Here is a 17,563-nt window from a genome sequence, read left to right on the forward strand (position 1 = left end):
TCACTATTACTCTCTGACACCCAGCAGCCCTCAGGCCAGTTTTTTTTTGTTTGTTTGTTTGTTTTTTTTAAATCTCAATTAGTTCTGGAGGGAAAATGAAAAATCTTGATCCTTTTAGCTCTCTTTTAGATTCTTCAGCTCCTCCTTATCTAATTCATTTATCTCCATTGTCTAAATGGTTGTTTATAGTGGACCTACTGTAACTGGCATTTTGAACTTTTTTATAATAGTCAGTATGAGGGATATTGCTATGTAGTAAAATAAAAATGTTTAAAATGGAGTCACCAAAATAGAAGATTAAGTCTCATTGATGTAATTTTGTATATATTTACTTGTACCTATTTATATATTTAAATTTATATTTATGGTACATCTGATATAATCATTAATGCAATATCTGCCTCAATAACTTTATTCAGTTAATAAAAAATCTGATATAATGGTGGTTTAAAGCTAATTGAATCATGTATAAGCTTGTTTTAGCAAGAGTGGAAATAGAAGACTACTGAAAATAGCTGGAAAGATAACATGTGTCCTAGTGCTCAGTGTTTCTGCAACTCTTGGTAAGGCTTAGGTAGATCTGATACAGAATTTATGCTGGCATCGAAACAGTTCTTCTCTGAGCCACATGGTGTATATACTCGTACTGTGAGTCTGCAAGGCACTGGCTATGGGTAGGTACTACTTCTTGTCTTCAGCTTTGACTGCGCAGTGTCAGCACTTTATATTTTTTCTAGAAATATGTCCCCTTCATGTTTACTAATCGAGGTCTTTTATCCCTACCTTAATGTAGGTAAGTATTATGATCCTTAGGGTTTAGGGGGTTTTAGAAGTTAAATATTTTAAATTCACCAACATCACAGTGTGTTGTAAAATGACTTCCATAATCTTTTGTATCATATTCCTTCTTCTCCTGCTGCTCTATTAAAACCCAGGGGTGTGAGAAGATCTTGCTCAAGGTTTGCTCATGCTTTTTATCAGATATCTATCAAGCAGCCTGCGGTGCTGGCATAGTACTGTATTTTAGGTGTGATACATTAAAGTGTATTTATATCATTTAGGAAGGAAACTTTTTTTTTGTTGTTTTGTTTTGCAGATGTACAGATCAGCTCTCAAAATGTCTTCTGTGTCTTCCGAGCGTCTTCTAAGACAATTGCATTAGCCTCCTGCTAGTTGACTAATAGATTAATAATTGTAAAAAGCATTCTAAAGCCACATGCCTTATGAAGTCAATGCTGGGTATGATTTTACAAGTATGTGAACTATTTTTTCAAGTGAAAATGTTAACTGGAAAAGTTCTTGGCACACAGTAAAACATCCTGCAATCTGTTATTTGTCTTAAAGATAATAACTTGAGGGTGGCTATAGTCTCATGGTATCTAACTTATGACTTGTTAGGGGAGTTTCGGCACTTAGAAGTATTGCAAATGTGCTTATATTTACATAATTTGTCATTCTGAAAAATTATAGTGATATAGTTCCAGTAAATTATTATTTTTTTCTATAACTACTTCAAAGTATAGTCAACAAAATTAACCATGGCATTTTTTTTTTTTAAAGCAACTAAAAAAAACTGTCCCTTTTCCCCCACAACAAAAAATAAAACCCAAATAACCTTTCTGATACTTCTTTGAAGTACTAGCAGTTTAACATTCTTTGCAATATATATTATTAAGGGCTCTATTCAGCATGAGGAGTCAGTGTTCTGAAGGTCTGTTCCTGGGTGGACGAAGGAACCGAAATTTTAAAGGCTGATAATTTAATTAAATCATATTTTCTTTCAATCACTATAGATGTTGGTTGAGTAGTGTTTAAATGATGACCCATTACTTTCCTTCATAATAACAATAAATCAGCAAGATTCAGGGTTTTTTTTTTTTTTGTTCTGCAAAATAAGTTAATTTTTTTCAATATTAACATATTTGTATCTACTCACTTTTAAGTATTTTATCTTAGTTCCCGTGATGTGTAAATTGTTGCTATTTTTTTCTCAGTACCTTGTTATTAAAATATAGGCATAAATCATTTTCTCTTTATTTTCGTAGAAGGATAATCTTAATGAATTAGAATACTTCATCCTCATTTCTTTATGAGTCTTGCTTTTATCTTTACTGTGTAATTTTATTTCATGTTGGTGCACCATTGTTAGGATTTATTTACATTAAGGAGAATATATTAAATTACAAATTTGGTTATTCAGTATTTGTTGAAGAAAAGATTAAATTGCCACATTACTAAAGACATTATGTGTAATGGAAAGAAAACAAACAAAAGTTCTGGAGGGAAAGACCAGCGATGCTGTACCAAATCAACACATTTTTATATGTAGAAACAGCTATACTCTGTAACCTGGAATGTCCTCTTCTATAAGCCAAATTAAAACGCTGTATTTTTTTACTCTTATAATTTAAAATGATAACTGATTTCTTAAGCTGCCCTTTTATTTATTTATTTTTTTCGTTTTCTTTTTGTTGGCGGACTGTAAAATTGCCCTCCATGTGTGGGTACAAGTCCCCAACTTCTGTCACTTCTGTCAGAAAAATAGATGTCTCCTAAAACACCGAAATCAATAAATAAGACATGAAATGCAGACACTTAAAAGTAAATTGGCTGGCCAGTGTTCCGTGTTAGGGCGTGATGGTAATGACACGAGGGTGAAGGCCACCTTCTCTCCGTCCATCCTCTGCCCCACAGAGGCCAGGCAGGTTTACGTTGCCTCATGACCTTCACCTGAAACTTCTTTCCTTCATTCTGTATGTGTTTTGTTGTTCTCTCAAGAGGGACATTCTCTGAATTTTTTATGATTAACATTATCGGTATATAAGGAGAGTAATGTACTTTCTTAAGTACAGTTACACTATTTTGACATTGTTCAGTAGAATGAGCCTTTACCTTGTAAACGATCCCTTATATCCTGACTAGTACATTATCTTGGTTCGGTGATTCGTATCACAGAAATTCTGCTTGACTAGCTTTTCAGAAGCGAAGGTCTACCCGTAGAACCAAAGCCGGTGTAGTTTCTCAGCCCTCGTGAGAAATTATAGATGAAAACCACTAAGACATGTTATTAATTTGGATTTTCTCATAACGTTTTGGATAATCATGGTGTAAGTAACTCTGTTAAGTCTGTCCTTGTGGCAGAATTGACTAGTAAAGAAAGCTTGTTTTATTAGTCACAGGTGGATCTTTCCAAGAGACATTTGGGGTGACAGCTCACGCAGTACTTGGAGGTTTTCAGCTGGTGAATTAAGAAACACAGGCCATGAACCCCAGTTCTTGAGTAGCTTTTGTTACTGTGCTGTTTTATTGACACAACACACATTGTTTCTTATCTCTTTACACTCTTAGAGTTCTGATTCATTAGACTCCACTAGAGGAATTTGTCACAGCGTTCTTATTTGGACCCTACACGCTGATGCTGCTAACTCGAAAGGCACAGTTGAGCTAGTGTGTGTATGTGACCCACGAGAAACTGCTGCCATTTTGCCATTTTTAGCTATAAAATGACTACTTCATATGGCTCAATTCAATATTTTACTTTAGTCAACGTCTGATGGTGGAATTGGTACTATTGGCATCAGGCTGTGCCTAGAAACCTGGGGCTTAGTTAGGTTCCCTAGCATGCTGGAGAGAGTTCTAGTAAAACCCAGCCTGGCCACTAGGAAGCATTTCAGGTCCCCCGAAATCTCAGGCAAGACCCCCGAACAGGGCTTAAAGAAATTTATCAAGAGGGAAGAGATGAAACATTTGTTATCCTCCATTTTTAAAAGTAGTGGGGACAGTTTTCACTGTTTATATAGCATGCTATTTCTGTTTTTTGACTACGATCATATTTTGGTTGAAACTATATTTATATCTTGGTTGCACAGTGTGAAACAATATTGAATTCCAATTTATGTTGTTTATATACACATATACATAGCATATAAATAAACATGTAATATATATTTATAAACATACACATGTATATATGATAAACATAATAGGTATACATATACATAATGTAAAACATGTATAAATATGTACACACACAGATATATATGTCATTGACTATTACTGAAGAAAGAAATTGAGCAGAAAATATAATTGGCATGCAAAAATAAATAATGGGAAGGATAGAGCTAGTAATGATAATTAATACTTTGGTATTCATAAAACCATTTTAAAATAATAAATGAGCCACTCTACAACAAAAGTGTTCTAAATGTAAATTGTTGGCTTTAGATTCATTTTTTTGCTATTTTTAAAATTGATCTTCTTTCCCAGAGGAAGTTTTTTATTATGCACCTTAAAAATCCTTGAATAGAATAAGAATAAATAAAATATTCTGGATTAGGTTACATATGTGCAGCCTTCAAATAACCCTGTATTTTCCTTTTCCTTGTATTTTTATAGATATGGTCCGGAAAAAGAATCCCCCTCTGAGAAACGTTGCTAGTGAAGGCGAGGGCCAGACCCTGGAGCCAATAGGTACAGAAAGCAAGGTATCTGGGAAGAACAAAGAATTTTCTGCAGATCAGATGTCAGAAAATACGGATCAGAGTGATGCTGCAGAACTAAATAATAAGGAGGAACATCGCTCGCATGTCCAAGATCCATCTTCTGGCAGTAAGAAGGACTTAAAAAGCTCAGTCCTGAGTGAAAAGGCTGGCTTCAATTATGAAAGCCCTGGTACGGGAGGAAACCTTCCCTCCTACCCACATGATGAGGTGACAGATAGAAATATGTTGGCTTTCTCATCGCCAGCTGCTGGGAGAGTCTGTGAGCCCTTGAAGTCTCCTCAAAGAGCAGAAGCAGATGACCCTCAAGATATGGCCTGCACCCCATCAGGGGACTCATTGGAGACAAAGGAAGATCATAAGATGTCACCAAAGGCTACCGAGGAAACAGGGCAAGTGCAGAGTGGTCAAGCCAATTGTCAAGGCTCGAGCCCGGTTTCAGTGGCCTCAAAAAACCCACAAGTGCCTTCAGATGGGGGTGTAAGACTGAATAAATCCCAAACTGACTTACTGGTAAATGACAACCCAGACCCGGCACCTCTGTCTCCAGAGCTTCAGGACTTTAAATGCAATATCTGTGGATATGGTTACTATGGCAATGACCCCACAGATCTGATCAAGCACTTCCGAAAGTATCACTTAGGACTGCATAACCGCACCAGGCAGGATGCTGAGCTGGACAGCAAAATCTTGGCCCTTCACAACATGGTGCAGTTCAGCCATTCCAAAGACTTCCAGAAGGTCAACCGTTCTGTGCTTTCTGGCGTGCTGCAGGACATCAGTTCCTCGAGGCCCGTTTTACTAAATGGGACCTATGATGTACAGGTTTGTGCTTTGTGTCGTGATCTCTTTGTGCAGAAAAAGTTACTAGGAATGACATTTGAGTTCTTATATGCATGTTCCCAATACCGAAGGGGGAGCCGGGTACATCCAGCAGAAGCGATGGACACACTTCATAGCTTTTTCATCCAGTGCGTATTCAGAGTTGTCTTTAGCTGCTTATCGTGGACATTAATCCTGCTATTTCTATTTTATTGGGAAAAGTCTTTTCATAGAATTAGCTAGGCTTCATATTTCTGGACAAATTTCGAAGTAATTTGATTTTTTGCACAGTCTTCCAGAAATGGCACTAATCTTTATGATTCTACGTGATAGCAGTTCGTTCTTTGTTCTAGTTTTAGATGATAAATCTTTTGCTATAGCCTTTCCTTCAGGGAGGGTCTTTCTGTTGTCTTGGATTAAGATTAATTTTATACTCAGCCCGATGTCAGATTAGACTAGATTTAGGTCATATTGATGATTGCAGAGATATATTCTTGAAAAGGCAACATAATTGCAAGTGAAAATTTGGAAATAAAATTTTACTGCGATTCAAAAGAAGTCAGTGTGATTGTAAGTACTAGGGACACCAGAACGACCTTGTTGTGGGCCAATAAAGCATTCCCTTCTGCATTTAAGGAAAATAGTAATTTATGAAAGCATTTAGTAGTAATTTAGATTTCTACTTTTATTAAAACTGGCATACCTTTTTGATCTACTCTTCTGTCTTTAGTTTATGGCATATGTGAAATGAAAAAAAATTACCATTTCAAATAGAATGAACTGCAGAACTGGCTCTAAAGAAATGTATTTTTTTCATTTTAGCAATTTTTAGTGTCGTCAAAACTCATGGTCAGCTTGAGTAAAATGTATTAGGTTCTCTTAGAATCTGTAGCTTTTTATTATATTATTGGGCCAGGAGATTTCAAAACATTAGGTTTAATATTAACTTTCTTTAGGAGTGATTACTAGAAGTATCAGAGAACTAAGGAAATCACATTACACTTATTTGACTGCCTAAATTTCTTAAAATATTGGTCATTTTTATCAGCTCAACAATGATAGTGCACTTGATCTAGACCTGTCTATTGGCCTAGTGCCAATTAAGAAAGTCAGGCAAAGGGGTTATAAATAAGAGGTAGTGTGGACATATTTGCAGTCCTTGTAAGAAGAATCAGAAGAGAAGTTTCTAAATCTTTTAAAAATGCTAGAATGGCAATCTTATCACTTTAAGAGAGGTATAAAAAAGAACTCTTAAAAAGCCAATTTCATCTTTGTAAAGCTCTCTTATTAATTCCATCTTACTTTGTAAATTTCCACAAATAGAATTATTTCTGTGGAGCAGCAAATTAAGCCAACATAGTTATTATGCATGAAAGCTTCATGCTTTGAACTGCTGTCTTATTAAAGATCATTTCACTGTCTTATGTCAGGTACACTCTGCTGTCAAACTATGATTGGAAAGCAAATACGTGTTTTAGATAAAAGGGTTAGAAGTGAATAATGTCAGTATGTGAAATGGTGTTTTATAATTAGCAAGTAATACAATGTTAATACCTGGATTTCCGGCTGGGGTTTCAGTTTGTTCACTCTGGGGACGACTTCTGAGAGAAACTGATCTGGGCTGTCAGAAAGGCTCTAAAATGAAGATTACTAAGGCCCATAGTTTGGAAGAATTCAGATTTTTAAACACACTTCCATTTCCCCCAAACAGTTATTTGTTAGGATCTTAGTTATTTATAGAAAAGTTTATGTTTGGGTGGAACGAGCTGGACACTTTTCCTGGGCAGTGATTTTGGAAATAAAACAGATGTGTGAGCTATCTGAGTTTGAACTAATAGAACTAGAAATAAAACAGCTGATCTTAGACTACCCTGCTGACTGACTCCTTGCAACAAAACACAAGAAAGACAGACAGTGGTAGGAGAGAGCACACAGGAAGATAATCCTGTTAAGATCAATATTTTTCCAAAGAGAAATAATATGGCTGAAAACAGAAAAAAGCAATCTGTGGAATAACTGGGTGATGATTTCAAAGAAACAATTGGATTTAGAAACAAGTCTAAAGAGAGTTAACTTTCTTCAAATTAGGAAGAGAACCCTAAATATACTTGTAGGCTGAATGCTAATCTCGAATACTTTGCACATACACCAGATGTTGATGCAGAAATATGTCTAAAGATAAGTAACTGATTAATATTTTTATGCTGAAATAAATACTGAACAGCTTCCCTATATGCATAAACTGAATAAAAGCACATCTGAAATTCCCCTTTTTACCCACACGTCTGTCTCTGTCGCTGAAATGCCGTTTGAGAGCTTCTTTCCTTGGCGTGGCGACTGAAAGCTGTGGGAGATAAAATGCTGACTGTAGAATTTCTTTAGTGCAATTTTGTCAGAAATTTATAGTAAGTTAATGCTTGTGCGTATTCTGATAAAAAGATGTTGGTAAATATGAATATTGCAGACAAGCATTCAATTTTAGGAATTATTTATTGAATCTGTAATTTAAGCTAATTGAAGTAATAGATGAGCAATTCATTAATCTTTTTCAATTAAGCTGGCCTTTTTTTTTTTTTTTTAAACATTCAGGACAGTTGGTGGTTAATGATAGATTTATGATATTTTAGGCCAAGAAAAAAAGGAACAGGAGACAGAATAGAAGACTTAAGAACGCTATGGCTTTGATCTATATTTTGGTTTGACATGGATGATTTTAAATAATTCGAACTGACTTGAGTGCACACATGAGATATACAGTTGGGGAAAAAAAATAATTTAAACAAATTTTAAGATTTCCAGTTCTGAGTTCAATTGGGGGGACTAATTGAAGTTTAGACATACTTGTACTGACAACATCCACTTCTGTGTAAATTTTATTACAAGCAATGAAATCAAAGAATTACAAAGTTGTGAAAATAGTGTCAAATAACAGCTTTTCTTTGTACTGCATGGTAGACAGAGGCCCAGCTGGATAATGGGGGTCACTTTAAAGAGCCATCATCAAACCAGGATCGTTTTTTTGGAGTCTGTCAAATTCAAATACTCCAAATGCCACCTTGAGGTGCATACCTAACCCTGAAATCAAGAGAGGTGGATTCTGCACCAAGGAAAACAAGAAAAGATTAATGGCTGGCTTAGGTTGGTCACTTTACTGGGATGTTAGTTTTTCAATTTTTTTAAATCTTCCCTGCTTCTTTTATCAATTATTATGCTTAAATTGTAAAAAAATAATGGACATGGCATGATTCGTAAGCCCTTCGTATAATTTTTACTACCTGTATTCAACCTTTGAGGCTCACATAGTGACCAATAATAGGACAAGAGACTGAGTTCTTCAAAAAGTAATTACAGCTTCTTTCTTTTTAATCTGCTTTCTTATGCTTATATTTAAACCATTGCTGAACGGAGGCCTGCGTTGTTAAACACGGATTTTGCTGTTTCATTAGGGCTTAATGTGCTGTGCATTAGGGCGTTTGCCTCATCTTTATGAGGGAGACTTAGCCCTCAGACCAGGTTAATAAAAGTTGGAGTCCTGTCTAGTTGTGCTTCCCACGGGAAAGTGTTTTAGCTATCCCAAGTTTATAAACGCTCACGATGTATCTGTTGCCTTTTCATATTACTAAACCTTTTCTGTTATTCTGCTTTATCCAGGACTCCAAGAAGGTAGCTATCAGGTTCCAGCTATTAAATTCATTTTGGCCGGTGATGAAATTCTAAGGTTCACAGAAGAATGTCACTATTAACTTACCAGTGACTGTCTTGTGTTTGATCTTGGAGCACTACATTTCTGTTCTGTAAATATTTTTATCGGAGTTGCACAATATGTCATGTTAGAAGCAGGAAGAACAGATTTTAGAGATAGGAAGTCATCTTTTGTATTTGTATTTTCAACATATTTAACTCTACGAACTTTATAGATCTTTAACATATGCCAGTATATTCATTTGAACAGGGGGTTACAGTTTGGTCTGGAAAAAAAAAATTCAGGGAACATTAATCTCATTTTGAACTGTTTTGACTTTTCTTGAATTTTACTTCCAAATATTTATTTTTTGCCTCGCAGTTTCCTTTGATCTGGAGTAGGAGGGAAGTTGTAGATCTTAGCAGGTTCTGTTTCTTTGTTTTTCTGAGCCGAGGATGATTGCACTTTTAGAACGACTGGTGAATGAGACTTTAATCACTTCAGACTGCCTGTGGAGTACAGAATGTTTGGCATATGAACCCATACTTATTTTCAAGACTGTGTCTCTTTAACAAGTAATAAAGTGTATAGAATAAAACATATGCTCACTCTAAGGCCATAAAACAAAGCAAAGTTCTGGCATTTACCAGGTTATTTTCATCATGGAGATAGCCAAACTGGATAATATAGTCATCCGGGTAGAGTGGAGTAGTTTGACCATCCTCAGTAATCCTTTTACCTGCAGGATGGTTAAATCTCCATTTGGCTTTGTTTCATGAGAGTCAGTAGGGTAAATGTCTATTCTTCTTTCATTTTGGTTTACTCTGCTATCCTTTAAAGAACATGTATCGCTTTCTTGAATGTCAATATTTCTCTCTAGGCAGAATGTTTAGAAGAAGAAATGGCTATCAGTGCATCAAATCAAATTTAACATTATTCAACTCTTAATAAACATTTTATCCTCTAATGGCCTGCTTTGCTAACCATATCAAGTCAGCAGATTATTCAGTGCTTTTTGCTTCTTGAGTCATTGTAATTACAGCGCACGTGCAGCTGTTGGAAACATAGAAACATAAGTAGTGTCCTGATCCCAGGAAAGTTTGGAGAAAAAGAGTTGTTCCCTTTCATTTTTACATTTCTTTCATAGAGTCTATTTCTAAGAATCATTAGACCATAGAATTCCTTATCATATGGTTCTAAAATTTCAAGTGTTAATATTTTCAGAATATCTGAAAAGATCTTTGTTTAGTTTTAATTGGAAGTCAAATGTAAAATTTATTTTTCTGTATTACTTTTAATTTGATCTACACTTCTTTCATCTGTTAGCTTACATAATTAAAATTACACATATGTTCTGTTTATTTTTTCCAATTTTGGATGTACTTCTTTAATATTTATTAAAGGTTTCATATGTGTATATGTAGCTCTAAGCTCTTTACATATATTAATTAACTCATCTTCATAAAAACCCTTGAAGTAGACACTACCATTATGTCCATTTTTAAAAAATGAGGAAACAGGCATAGAGGAATTAAGTAACCTGCCCAAGATCACAGAGTTGTGTAAGTGGGGTAAATGGGATGTAAACCAGGGTAGAGAGTCTGTAGAAGCCTGTCTTTACAACCAATATGGTATATTGCCTTCCCAAATATAGGACTGAGTTTATTGGAACTAGAAGAGCAATGGAAGATAGACCAACTGCATATAAGGGAGGAGATATAAGACTGGTTATACCCAGTGTGTGAATCACATTGATTTTGGGGACTTGAGTGATTTCTCTGAGATTGTCTCTTATCCAGTCTGTGTAGCGTAAGGCTGCCTTATTTGAACTTACTATGCTTATAATTGAAATCACTGAAAAGCAAATTAATTTTGCTGATTTGCCTTGTTTTTAATTACTGTGATTCATTTTCACTGGTAATTTTGCTACAGAAACTAGTTTTGATAGACTGAGCAAGGGCCAAATTTTGATTTAATCAATTAAGGATGGTACAATGTTTTATCCTCAAATTAAGGAACATTTCATCCATGTGTTTGATTTAGTTTATATCCCCCTCATTTGGAGCACTTTGCTTTAGGAATGTATGATTTAATCTGTAGCCTGAGAATTGTATTCTCATGTTTTGGTGAACTAGGCACAATCTAGTTTGTTTTTTCTATGAAGATTAAATTCTAAGGAAATACACCCAGATCTCATTATTATTTTCCAATGCTGTTCAATCAAAGTTTCATCCTTGGCCTAAGAATGAGTATGGGAATGGGTGTGGAGGCAGCGAAACAATCAGAACACCTTTAGAGTGTCTAATTTGAGTGTACTGCAAACCCCACCATGCTTGGAGCTGTACAGTTTCCTTGGGTAGTGTGGGCTGCAGTGAGGAGCTTGAGAATTCAGGACTTGTTTACTTGTCTAGCTGTTCTCCTTTAATATTTGGAGGACCTGTTGATGTACGATTAAGGAACACTTGAATTCTTTCAAAAGTCCAGTAACATTTGGGAAACATGTAATCAACAGTGGTTTGTTCTACGACCCGCTTTTCCAGCTGAGGGGGTATAGCTCCACCTTGATATTCCATTGGCACCTCAAAGTCAACACGTGTAAAACTGAAGTTATTAGCTACTCTCTGGAAGAACTTTTTTTTTACCCTCCTTGGTTCTATTCTCCCATTTTCAAGTCTGCCAGGCTGGAAACGTCAGTTCCCCAGAATTTCTTTCTGATAAGTGTCTCTCCCCAAATAATCAAGTAGTTTTTCTCAATCTTCCCTTCTTTATTCTTTTGCTGCCATTGCCCTCCATGTTGACTGACTACATTCTTACCAGTTTCTTTGTTTATTTTCTTTCTCTTTCTGTTCCCTTCTGTTCTCTTCTTTCCCCTTCTGTTCTTTTTTCTATTCCTGCTTCCTGCCCTCCCTTCTCTTCTTTCCTTTTGTTTCTTTTTCTTTCTGTTTTTTTTTCTCCTTCCTTCCTCCTTCTCTACCCTTCCTTCCTTGCGCTTTCTCTTTCCTGTTTGTCTCCCTCCCTCCATTTCTTTAATTTTTAAAAATTGTAGATCGGTCTTCTTACATTTTGTAGGAAGTATAGGTCTACTTTCTATAAAAAGTTTATCATTCTAATTACATTTGTATAATTAAATACAGAGTGTCCGATAAGACACGACTTTTCCAAATTATCTCTTAACCCCACCCAGTCCCCTTCTACATATCCTGAGAGCGACTTGCACTGTTTCACCCTCATTTCTGTTTCCTTCATTTTGTTTCCTGCACCTGAAAAAACCTTTCCATAATCGCTGTCTTTGAGGCTCATCTCAAACACCAGCTCATCTGTCCACAGCTGGGTCGTCACCTCCTTCCGGAAGCCAATGCCAACCTGTCAGTGTCGATTAGGTCTCTTCCTCTGTGTTGTCATGGAGCTTGGTATATCTCTCAGCAGAAGCCCGTGTTCCACTGTTGTCATCGATTGACTTGTGAACTTTCTGCAATAAACCACAAATATGTTGGGGTTTTGAACTACGTCACTTTTGTGTGTATCCCCAGTGCTTGGCACATAGTAGGTATGCAACAAAGCATCCTCCCCTGGAGGAAAGATGTTCCATGGTAATTTGACTCTCTGTTTGCTCCATTAAGACACTTTAGAGCATACGTGTAATTTTTATTGATCTCCGTTATGAGCCAGTGGCAGTGGTGAGTCAGTGCTATGGGAAATGCACTCAGCTTTATAATTCACTCGCACTGCACTTTTTTGTTTCATTTTGCATATTCTCCCCCGAAAGATTGTCTTCCAAATTACTGAGACTGACTTTAAGATTTATTGGTATTCTATCAGCCCAAATACTAAATAACCATAGATAATTAGTTCAGTATTCTGCTGAGTAAAATGAGAAATCCAGTTGGGGGTCAACTGTTTATTACTATAGTCCAAAAAGCCGATGATTAAAAAAAAATGTGTGCAATTAAAAATATGCAGTATTTTACCCTTAAATGTGCCCCTTATACCAATTTAAGTTTTGGTCCCCTCCCACCAAAATTAGTTAGCTCTTATAAATTCGAATGAGGAAGGTATTTATTCCAATTATTCTGGTGACATAAGAAATAGGCTATATGACATGAGCCTGAGATGATTGGCATCTAATTAGTTTTGTTACTGAACATTTTAAACATTAATCTCCACCAGAGGTACATCACTGAGGACTATGATATGCTCCAGTGTTTTTTGAAGTACTGTACAATGCAGAAGTATTCCCTGCGTATATTAGCACATCAGTTCTGACTCTAGTTATTTTCAGCCAAGATCGGCCCTTATATATTTATTCACTTGATTTGTAACTTCAGCATTTGAACAGTGATTTTAAAAAATAACTCAGCATTTTATTGTTAAGGTTTTACTTTTTTGACTATCAGCCCATAACTTCAAGTCTTCTTAAATTAGTACCCTCCTAATTGTCTCTGTTGCTATCAATTATAGTACTTGAAAATGAACCACATCTGAGGAAGAGTTTGTGTTTAGTTCAAACAACTCTTTTTGTTCCATTGAATGTAAGTACATGTCATTTTAAGAGTTTTCAGGCTTTAAAAAGTCTTTTTCTTTGATATGTTCTTTTAGATATCATTCATACTCGTTTTTGTTCCATGTTATTAAGAGGCAAAGAATAAATTGAGATTAAAGATCGTGAAAAAAAGCCAAACTTATATTTTTAATTTTTACATTGAAATATTTTTGTGAAAAGACATATGCATATAATTTATAAATGAAAGTCATGCAACATACTACATGGAAGTAATAGTTTTTAAAACTAAGTTTAAAATAGAATAAAAAGTCATCATGCCCTCAGTCAGTGAAGAGCAATTTAATAGGTATGTTGGGTGTTTCTATATAACTGTAATTTATAAGTGAATGGTTATTTGATTTTGGACGAAAGATAGATTTTGTCCTATTTTTTAAAGAAGCCCATATATGTCAGGTTGAGTCAATAATAATGGGGCCATGAATTACTATCGCTTCCTTATCCCAGGTAACTCAGGGCCTTAGTGAGTAATTTCTCTCTGTGCTCAAATCTTGTATAATGAGTTCATTCATTCAACCAGGATGTATTGAGCCCCTGCTTACTTCCAAAGATAAATAGAATACCACCCTTTTAGTCCAAGAAGGAATAAATATAACAGAAGCATCAGCTTAGTAATAACAGCATAGAACTTTTTTATTTACACTTAAGATTTCTAGGAGTCACAAATTTATTACTTTGTCGCTGTATGACTTCACCATTTTCCCTCTGTTCAGTCTACTTGCTGGCAGGGTAAATTAAATTAAATAATTCATTTTATTAAATAATAATCCAGCATATGTAACTAGCACTGTAGAGTGTGCTGTCTAATATGGTATTCGCTAGCCACATGTGGCTATTTTAATTTCAGTTAATTAAACTAGGTTAATGAAAAATTCATAAAACTACCTGAATTTAAAAGTCACTTCCTCAATTGCCCCAGTCCTTTTACAAGTGCTCAGTAGCCAATACCATACTGGACATGGTAAACTACAGAATGTTTCCAGCATCCTAGAAAGTTCTCTTGGGCAACACTGATGCAGAATTTGCAAATCACTTTTAGGTACATTTACTCACCTGACCCTCAAAATAATCCTAGAAAGTAGCAACATATGTAATATAAAATATATCCATGAAAATGAGGAGATTGAAATTTCAAAAGGATAAATAATGCGCCTTTCCATAGAATTTAACTTATAGAACTTCCCTTGGGAGCAAAGAAACGCAAGTAAAGATAAATGCAAATGAATAAAGGATTCTATCTATAAATTATGATCTTCCAATGTAATATAAGTAACTTAAAAGCAGAAATGTGGTCTAGCTTGTTTCCTGTTGTAACCCGATATTTATCACAGAGATGGCACAAGTTAAAAGGTAGCTAATGATTGGATGAATGAATAATTGTAATGTTTGGTCCAAATAGAATTTACAGTTTAATAGAAATTTAAAAATGTGGATATCCATATCAAAAGGACTACTGGATTAATGGATTATAATCAAAGATCTGGTTAGCAAAAAAAGAAAGATTGAAATTTATAATCTTTATACTGCTTGTGATCTCTTTTTAAGTATAATCATAGGTAGGAAACGATAAGTTGTTCCTGCTCCTTGCTTGTTTCAACCATTTGAAAAGTTTGAAGTAATTCTTTGAATGTGTAGGCACCGTTTCTTGGCAATAACATGCAATAAATTCTTGCTGCACACACTTATTTTGCATAACTGTTCTTGCTGTATATTTGTGTTCAACCTAGAAAATAATTATTTTAATTAACATAAGTGAGTCATGAAAATAAAGTGAATATCCTTAATAGTCTTAGATATGGCCTCCTAAAATAATAAATCATGTTTTATTTTTAGAATAGCATATAAATGATACACATCAGTTATATTTCACCATAGCTTAAATGTACATCTTACAGAGAAAGTATAAAAATGGCCAGAAGTAGCCTTTAGATCTTCCTCTTGAAAGAGAAAAGGAATAGAACACAGTGATTATGTCTTCCAAAGCTGGCTTTATAAGGTGTAACATATGTAATGCTAATATTACATTAACATTTAATAATATAAATACTAATATGATTTACTGCTGTTTACCGAGAAGGCAAAGTGGATGTGTCAGTATTGTTGTTCTTGCCATCAAATGAGACTTTTGACTTTGTTTGTTTATTTGAGTGGTTTTGAAAGAACAGTTAGTTGTATGAAGGCACTCATCAGCATAAAATATATAATCATTAAAAGCATCCTAAGTAATGGAATTGGCTGATTTTCCCTCCGTAGAAAATACAACTTTTAAATACATAGACACCACTAACTTAAAAGATTTAATGCAGTCATTATAGTAGCTTAGTTTATCCTAAACCAAAATGCCTTACTGGCAGGTGGTTTTTTTTTTGTTAATATGAAATGGCTTTCTTTTATGGTCTCTTCAACCTGATGGTAGTCATTCTTTGCCCGGATTTTCTGATTTTTAAAGTTGTCGAATACCACAAAGAATGTTATGGTGCTTAGTAATAATTTAAAATCACTTCAAAATTGTATGTTTGGGGATTTCTTAAGACTCTGTGTGCTCTTTGTTCAGCCTTTTCAATGTGGACATGGAGCATGAGACTTGAAGATTGCAAAATCAGAGAAATAGTGATGATGTGTCGTGGTTTCTCAGGCATCCCATTCCACAAGCAGAAGTTAAAAACGTTTCATATTAGGAAGCCTGACAACTCTGAAGCAATGTGGTAGCTAAAATGAGCAGATTTTCATCTCTAGATTACGTGAACTAGCTTTCTTTGCTTCCATTAGAGAAGAACAGGGGAGACTTTCTAAATTTGCCTGTACTCATTCAGGTTGAAGTCCCTGAACAAAGTGCCTGAGTTGATGGCATCCCATTTAAATGTTTTGTTTTGTTCTTGAAAAACGGTTTTGCCTCGCCTCCAGTGAAGTGGGAAATAGATTGAGGAATTTTGTGATATTATGCATTGCGTTTCAGTGCAGATTTTAGTCACTGTAGCTACTGAAGTGCTAGGTTAGAGTGGCGAGTAGACTGTGTCCTCACGTGGCCTGACGCTGACATCTCTCACACTGCTGATTGTCAGGTGCTGCCTGGGTGGGTGCCCTCATTCTTCCTAGATGATGCTCTGCTGTTGACAGGCTAAAATCTGTGTGCTGGCCATGGTGGATATAGACACTGTCAACAGTGAAACACTGTCATCCTTCAATTAAAGGCTGTGGGAGACCTTCATAAATTATTATCTTAATGTATAGTAAATGTTGAGCTTTTCTTATATATTTCCTAACATTGTAATATTGGAAACAAATTTAGAGGTTGTCCCAATTAGAGAAGCTGTTGTTCAGAGAGGCTAAGTAATTCGATCGAGGTCACACCTCTCTTTAAGCGGAAGAGTGGACTTTCATCTTAGTTCTGAGCAATGGAGGTACAAACAAAGCTCTCAACGTGCTAAAGTAAGAGTATTTGCATATTAAGTAGAACGCTTTAAATGATTTTGAGATAGTTGAGACTTTTCATGGAGTGATTTAGACATGAGCAGTGATCACACATGTCAGTTTCGAGCAGCTGTTGAAGAAGGCAGAACACGATTATGCCACGTGCTTAATCTGTTACATCTGGTTGCTGGAAAAATTCAAAAAATTTCTGATAGTTGGAAGGATGCATTTCTCCCTCCATGGTATATTTCACTCAAAACCTCTATTTTAAAACAGGAATTTTGGCTGCTTGGTGGTGGCACATAGTTAAGCAGCCCGTTGAGGTGCTCGCTGAGAAGGGAGAAAGTTTTATATAAAGTGCCCTTCGAACACTTTCACTGCCTGGATGCTATACAAGTTTACAACTTCTGGTAGAAAGCAGAGCTGCAGTGATTTTTGTGATAGAGTTATTTTATTTCGGCCTTTGAACATCCCCATCACCCACTCTTGGAAGGGGCCGGGCCTTTGCTATGAGACAGTGCCTTAATCTAATAAGATCCTGTTTATCTTTGTTTTCTTCTTTTCATTTGTCCTACACTGGGAAACATCTTA

General features: G+C 35.5%; 1 protein-coding gene across 1 annotated transcript in view; it reads left to right on the plus strand.

Annotated features, from left to right (window-relative positions):
* The first annotated feature begins 1,146 nt into the window (after positions 1-1,146).
* TRPS1 (transcriptional repressor GATA binding 1) overlaps positions 1,147-17,563 on the plus strand; it is a 189,710-nt gene continuing 173,293 nt past the window's right edge. Inside the window, exons 1-2 of the mRNA XM_015592941.2 lie at positions 1,147-1,253; positions 4,396-5,324. Coding sequence (XP_015448427.1) covers positions 1,217-1,253; positions 4,396-5,324 — 966 coding nt within the window. The 5' untranslated portion in view covers positions 1,147-1,216. The remainder of the gene's footprint in view (positions 1,254-4,395; positions 5,325-17,563) is intronic.

This window comes from Pteropus alecto, unplaced genomic scaffold, assembly GCF_000325575.1.
Source record: "Pteropus alecto unplaced genomic scaffold, ASM32557v1 scaffold164, whole genome shotgun sequence".
In the NCBI taxonomy this organism is placed as follows: domain Eukaryota; kingdom Metazoa; phylum Chordata; class Mammalia; order Chiroptera; family Pteropodidae; genus Pteropus; species Pteropus alecto.